Source organism: Carassius gibelio, chromosome A24 (assembly GCF_023724105.1).
Source record: "Carassius gibelio isolate Cgi1373 ecotype wild population from Czech Republic chromosome A24, carGib1.2-hapl.c, whole genome shotgun sequence".
In the NCBI taxonomy this organism is placed as follows: domain Eukaryota; kingdom Metazoa; phylum Chordata; class Actinopteri; order Cypriniformes; family Cyprinidae; genus Carassius; species Carassius gibelio.
The window spans coordinates 16,029,890-16,037,231 of record NC_068394.1 but is presented as its reverse complement, the minus strand read 5'-3'; the positions used below and the strand labels follow the sequence as shown (position 1 = coordinate 16,037,231).

The 7,342-nt window shown below is 36.4% G+C and overlaps 1 protein-coding gene across 1 annotated transcript; it reads right to left on the bottom strand.

Moving 5' to 3' along the window:
- Window positions 1–2,310: 2,310 nt before the first annotated feature.
- On the bottom strand, window positions 2,311–7,002 carry LOC127945827 (tubulin beta-5 chain-like). Its single transcript, XM_052541905.1, has 4 exons — window positions 6,690–7,002; window positions 5,770–5,878; window positions 5,344–5,454; window positions 2,311–3,489 (listed from the first exon to the last, which is right to left on the bottom strand). Exons 1-4 carry the CDS (start codon window positions 6,918–6,920, stop codon window positions 2,426–2,428), a joined length of 1,515 nt encoding a protein of 504 aa, XP_052397865.1. The 5' UTR covers window positions 6,921–7,002; the 3' UTR covers window positions 2,311–2,425.
- Between the last annotated feature and the right edge of the window lie 340 nt (window positions 7,003–7,342).

Sequence of the window (7,342 nt, the reverse complement as noted above, 5' to 3'; positions counted from 1 at the left end):
TATAAAAATAAAATATAATTAATTATAGTATATATTTATTTAATTTCTAAAAATATGTTAACTTTATTCAATTATTTAGAATTATATGTAAATATGTGAATTAATAACTGGAAAATCATAAATATAAATAAATCACTTTGTAAACAGACAATAAAATACATATATACAAACATAATATTAAAATAAGCATACAATGTTTTAATGTGCTTAAAAATGATATTCTTAACACTTTTTAATGGCACGTAATGATGTTTTCTTTATAAAATTAATGATTTGAAATCAATCAATTTGCATCCTGACTATATATACAAACATTTTATTGTTAAAATTGTATTTTATTGCTTTATTTACAGGTACTGCATTTTAGTACTTTAATATAATTATTAATTATATAGTTCATATTAACTTTATAAATTATTACATTTGTTTTATTTGACCCTTTTCAATTTCTTTTATTTTCTTTTTATTTTATTTATTTTATTTTATTTACATTTTATGGAGGACATACTTAATTCATTTTTTTTCACACATTGCTTCTCGACTTCGAGTTTTATACACGCTCAGAGTCCAGAGATCAGGATCACAATTACAATCTGAAAAGCTTCTGTGAATCACTCCTATTACAGAACTTACGTCTGATGGTACACAATATCCAGCTGGAAGCCCTTTGTGTTTGTTAATACTGTGCTCTAAATAGTTGTGTCGAGACTGGACTTCCTCTATTGTTAGCTACATACTGCTAAGTGTAGAACGGCTTGCTCAGCAGCTGTTGAGAATAATAGAAGTTTGAGTGAGCAGGATTTGTGTCCAAGGCTGGAACAAGAGCCTGTGTGTTATGAGACACAAGCGGATATGAACAAAGCATGTGTTATTCAGAATGCCTGGCTCTACCTTCACCTATCCTCCATAGGATTTTAGCTCGAGGCAAATCAAATCTCTCTGACTACACGCTCAGAAACAAAGTACAAAAGCTGTTGCTGGGATAGTATCCTTTCAAAAGTTATGAATATGTGTTCAGATACTAATATGAACACTTTAGGTAAAATTATATACCAAAATGCACCCTTTAATGGTAATTACAGTATAAAGGTGTGAAACCTTATGAAAATGTACTGCCCCAGTGACAGTTTGTGTATCTTTTTATGGAATATTTATTCATGTGCAACTTTATCCCCCGGTTTCACAGACAAGGCTTAAGCCTAGTCCCAGACTAAAGTCTAAATCTTAGCTGTTTTAACTGAAAGAAACTTGCACTGACTGATCCAAAAATATATCAGTGTCTTGTTTTGTTTCAAGATACACACCAGTACTGTTTTTTCTGAGGTATGTTAATAAAAATTACTTAAATGTCCTATTTGAACTACTGTGTGGCCTAATCCTGGTTTATTCTAAATCCTGTCTGTGAATATATAATATAATAATATAATATAATTTGCTCCAACTCTCAAGAGATGGAAATACACTTTATCATACATTGTTATGGAAATACTATAATTTGAAACTATATTTAAGTGTGAAAAAATTGCATGTTAATTGCAATTGAATGAAAATGTATCATCGTTTAAATTGATATTAATCGCAATTAAGTTAACTTTACAGTGCTTTTTTGACCCACTTAAGAAGGACTTAAGTGCTTTTTACTGTAGAATTTCATTAATCCATTGCCTTATACTGCAAAAGTACTGTCAAATATACTGACAAGGATTTATGATCAATTAAAATATACTATAAAGTCATTTTTATCGAAACTTGTATTGTATGCCATGTATTTGAATATATTCATAATTGCACATTTGTAATGATAAAGCTGCAATTTAATACATTTGAAATATATTAAATTTAACTGTAGAATCAAATAACACTATAGTAAAAAAATATATTTGTATGTGCTTTAGTATGTAAGTCAACACATTAAAAATGAAGATTATTCAAACATAACGGTTTAAAATGTATTTTAAAAAAATAAAAGTGTACTTAAGTGTGTCAAAAAAATTATTGGAAGTGTCTCTCTTTAAGTGTTCTTTTATTTCATCAATTGTATAATTTTTTTGCAAATACAGCGTTTTACTGTAAAAACTGCTTTTACTGGAAAAATTACTTAAGATTCGAAGTACACTTAGTGAACATTCCATACAATTTAACTAGATTTGTACATTTTGGAAAACATTTGGAGTGGTCTTAAATTAATAATTTGATTTAAACAGTTCACAGTTCTCATCATTAAAAGCCATATTAATAAATTCCAAGTGTTTTACAAGTCTAAGTGTAGCAAATGACAAAAACCAAGAATATTCACTTAGACAGTACAGGTGCATGTGGTCCTCAAAATGCATTTATTGCAATTACGCTTTGTTTACTAGGACTTCAGTCATCCACATACAAAACGTAAAAATCACAGCTTACAAAATTGTCGTGCATCTGTCGTTCACTCGTTCACCTCTTCCTCATCATCCTCAAATGCTTCCTCGCCATCATTGGCCGTAGCCTCCTGGTACTGCTGATACTCCGACACCAGGTCGTTCATATTGCTCTCGGCCTCGGTGAACTCCATCTCATCCATTCCCTCGCCAGTGAACCAATGCAGGAAGGCCTTGCGTTTGAACATTGCCGAAAACTGCTCGGAAATGCGTTTGAAGAGCTCCTGGATGGCCGTGCTGTTGCCGATAAAAGTGGAGGCCATCTTCAGTCCCTTGGGTGGGATATCGCACACCGCCACTTTAACGTTGTTGGGGATCCACTCTACGAAATAGCTGCTGTTCTTGTTCTGAATGGCCAACATCTGCTCATCGACTTCCTTCATAGACATGGGGCCACGGAAAACAGTGGCCACCGTGAGGTATCGCCCATGCCTTGGGTCACAAGCGGCCATCATGTTCTTGGCGTCAAACATCTGCTGTGTGAGTTCAGGCACGGTGAGCGAGCGATACTGTTGACTTCCTCTTGCGGTCAACGGCGCGAAGCCGGGTATGAAGAAGTGAAGGCGAGGGAAAGGCACCATGTTGACCGCTAGCTTGCGCAGATCTGCGTTCAGCTGTCCGGGGAAGCGTAGCGAAGTGGTGACGCCACTCATAGTCGCCGACACTAAGTGATTGAGATCGCCGTACGTGGGTGTGGTAAGCTTGAGCGTGCGGAAGCAGATATCGTACAGCGCCTCGTTATCGATGCAGTACGTTTCATCTGTGTTTTCCACCAGCTGATGCACCGACAGTGTGGCGTTGTAGGGCTCCACCACCGTATCGGACACTTTGGGTGAAGGCATGACGCTGAAGGTGTTCATGATGCGGTCTGGATACTCCTCTCGGATCTTGCTGATCAGAAGAGTCCCCATTCCCGATCCGGTTCCTCCGCCGAGGGAGTGTGTGAGCTGGAAGCCCTGCAGACAATCACAGTGCTCACACTCCTTCCTGACCACATCCAGGACAGAGTCCACCAGCTCGGCTCCTTCCGTGTAGTGGCCCTTGGCCCAGTTGTTTCCTGCACCTGTCTGTCCTGCAAAAGCAATGCAGTAAGAGAAGACTGGTTAGTGACTGGCTATTGGGAGCCGTGTAGAAATTGTGTATCGTTGCCTATGTGATGTTTATTCTAGATGCATTATATCTGTAAAATGACTGTACAGTAATCTATTTCTTAATTCTAAAATAAAAGCTGTACACGCTAGTTTCGGAAGTGATATTAATGAGAAAACATTATTCCTGTTTTATTTAAACTACCAGCTGTATGTAATTTTTAAGGTCAGAATGTAGTTGTTTAGACTTCAAATATGTGGTATGTTAATAAAGAAAACATCTATCTGAAAATGTGCCTCAACGTCTTCTGAGATGTGAGCTCATGAGTGCAACATTTAAAGTGTTAGTTCACCCAAAAATGAAAATTCGTCCATGTTTTACTCACCCTCAAAGCATCCTAGGCGTATGTGACTTTCTTCTCTTAGAATAATCCAATCAAAGTTATTAAAAAAGTGTTCTTGCTCTTCCAAGCCTTTCAATGGGGTAATTTGTGACCAGCGTTTTGCTCAGGGATGTTTGTCACACGGCTCTGGGGGGTGAATAAAGGCCCTCAGTAGTGAATCCATGTGTTTTTGTAAGAAAAATGTCCAGATTTCAAAGGTAATAAACACTTTTGTTCTCACATCTGCTGACTGTTGGGAACCAGAAGATGTGCAGGCGGAAGATGGAAGATGTAGTGTATGTGTCAAGCGATTCTAGGAAATGTAGGAGCAAAGGAAACAAAGTTTCCTTACTTTAGCAAAGGAAAAACATTCTTCTCTTGGCTTATATCAAATCCTCCAATGTTTTTCTTTACAAATCCTCGTTTTGTGCTTCTAATTTGTGACCAGCATTTTGATGTGTTATTACAGATGCACGCACTTTATTTCATGTCTTCTGAACTGTTGACAACAAACACCCACTTACCCCATTGAAAGGCTTGGAAGAGCAAGGGCAATTTTTTACATGACTCCGGTTGGATTATTCTGAAAGAAGAAAGTCACATACACCTACGATGCTTTGAGGGTGAGTAGAACAAGGACGAATTTCTACTTTTGGGTGAACTAACACTTTAATCAATGTTTTCGAATTAATAATGGAGGCTTCAATCCGTGGCGAAAGGAAGTAGCTCTGAACAAAAGAGGGTTTTTAAATACACTCCATTGTTGTTTCTTATGTATTTAGCCACTTGTTCCATTGAACTGTTGTATAAACATAATATCACAATGTATATCACCATGCTGTAATTACTCATGCCATTTGTGGTAATTTGTCATTTAAATTATTTACTATTATAAGAAATATGAAAAATAGTAACAATAAAACATGTGTAGATGTTTCTTTCAAACTAAAATCTTGCTCAGTATTACTCTTCATAATATGTATAACTATTGTCTGTTTTTCCATTGCGTAGCACTGTGGAAAATTAGTCTGATGTCTACAGACACTAATAAACAACCTCTGAACTGTAGTGCCATCAGAATTATGTTTGCATGAAATCAGCTTCAAATGGGATCTGATTTCAAAATATACTTTCAAATTAAGTGTTAAGTGTTGGGAGATAGAAAATATAACACAGAAAATGTTAATAAGCCAGATTTGATTAGTCTCATTTATTAATCTCATTGTATGTTATCAGGAATATTGCTGAAAAGAATATTAGTTTAAATTAATTTAATACAAATTTAGTTTGAAGGAATAAAAGTATGTGTTCTAAGAAAACTACTTCCAAAAAAAAAAAGGTGTATGTGTTTTTTTTAATACATTATTTGGCTTGAAGCTAATGGTCCTACAAATATTATGCTAGCTGAAAAAAAAAAGAATAAATAAATAACAGCTTGACATGTTGAAACAGTACCAAAGATGAAGTTATCTGGTCGATACAGCTGTCCAAATGCCCCAGAACGAACACTGTCCATAGTTCCAGGCTCCAGGTCCACAAGTATGGCTCTGGGAACATACTTGTGAGCTAAACACACAAACATATTTTTATCTTGTTTGCTGTAAAAGTTATGTTTTGGAACACTAAAACAGATGACACATGAATAATAATAATAATAACTTAATTAAAAACTTAATTTTAGAAATGTAGCATTTATAAATGAATTCATATGTCTTTTAATGAATCGTTTAATAAAGCATGCTGGTGAAGTCAGGAAATTCCTGTGAGCTGACTGCACTGTTCAACAGTTGCAGGTCATTGTGAGTTCGTGAGGGGGAGACAAGCACACTGACTCATACCTCATACTCACACACTGACACACACACACACACACACACTTACAGGACGCCTCGTTGTAGTATACATTAATTCTGTCAAGCTGCAGCGCAGAGTCACCCACGTAGTTGCCGGCTGCATCGATGCCGTGCTCGTCACTGATGACTTCCCAGAACTAGAAGTGCCACAGGTGTTTTGCGTTAGTTTAGATATCATTTATTCAGACAGTGAGATAAAGCTAGGGTTCAGATTCTCAGCATACTCGCGCTCAGCACGACGCATCTCGACACACCCGTATCATGTGTGTAGCGGGTGTGCCCTTAAAATATAGCGGTCTGTTGTCTGTCATGACTCACATTTAACTACACTTACTAGGGATGATCAAACTACATGTAAATGTAAACTATAGCGATGGGATTCGATGAAAGATTCTGGTTGCGCGTTCATATTGCGATAATTTTTTCACTAGAGGAAGTATAAAGAAAAATAAATTCACAGAGGAGCACTGGATCTTAATAGTCGGGACTGTTTTTCAGTTACTAAAAAGTAACGATCGGGAATCAAAACGCACTGGCGCATTAAGTTTTGATTCACTGTAAAGAACCGGATCGCGAATCATTTGTTTAAGAATCGAACCACACAAGTCACGCAGCACATTTTGAATCAATGTAATTGACTGAATCATACGAGTCATTTGTCTGAGAATCGAACCACACAAGTCACTCAGGACTACATTTGGATTCACTGATATACTAAAAGAATCACTCGTTCCACTATGTTTCGCCCATTCACTAAAAACGATGTGTTTACTGTAGAATCAGTAAGATTAATCTCCAAAAAATTCCCAAAGTTTAATTTCTCTCTCTGCATAGCTACTGTAGTATAATGGCTGTATTCATCAGTATGCTCAACAGTTTTTGTAAATACAAAATGTAAAGTCTTAAAATGACGCATATGTGAAAGAAAATAAAATCCATTGAACTAACCTTTGTTCCGATCTGATTGCCGCACTGTCCGGCTTGAATGTGAACGATCTCCCTCATTGCTGTAGGTGTGTGAAGATGAAGATGCTCCTCTGAGTGAGCTCTGGCTCTGGCTCTGCTGCAGACTGAGGGTGAGCTCAGTCTGACACATGATCTCCAGCTTTCACTCTGCCTCTCACACGATTGGTGCAGATTTGAATGACATATCAGCTGCACAATCACACGTGCTGGCATCTCTCTCTTCTAGGAACAGATTCTGCATTACTTTGTAAAGTAATATATTCTGATATAATTAATAGGCTATTCTGCTGCTCTCCAGAGTAAACTGTGTAATCTAAATGTGTTGTTGTATACCGTACATTCATACTATGCTACTTGTATTTCTTCTTTCCAACACAGTTTTTGTCTTTAAGATAAGAGCTTGATTTTTATCTAAACTTTAACTGAATAATGATGACGCTCTCCTGTCAATTTTGAACAGAGTTTTGTCTTTTTCATTATATTGTCTTCTTATAGCTGCACTTGATACATAAAATTGTCATCAGAGAAAATTAAAATTAAATGAATGCATTTAGCGGATGCTTTTATCCAAAGTGACTTAAAGTGCATTCAGGATGAAAATCTTCACTGAACATGTGTTCCTTGGGAATCGAACC

Bases quoted from the DNA above. Each gene is read 5' to 3' on its own strand.
- LOC127945827 (XM_052541905.1), bottom strand. From the start codon at position 6,920: ATGCCAGCACGTGTGATTGTGCAGCTGATATGTCATTCAAATCTGCAC. The intron at 5,879-6,689 runs GTTAGTTCAATG...TGGCACTTCTAG, and splicing joins GCAATCAGATCGGAACAAAG to TTCTGGGAAGTCATCAGTGA. The intron at 5,455-5,769 runs GTAAGTGTGTGT...TTGTGTGTTTAG, and splicing joins ATACTACAACGAGGCGTCCT to CTCACAAGTATGTTCCCAGA.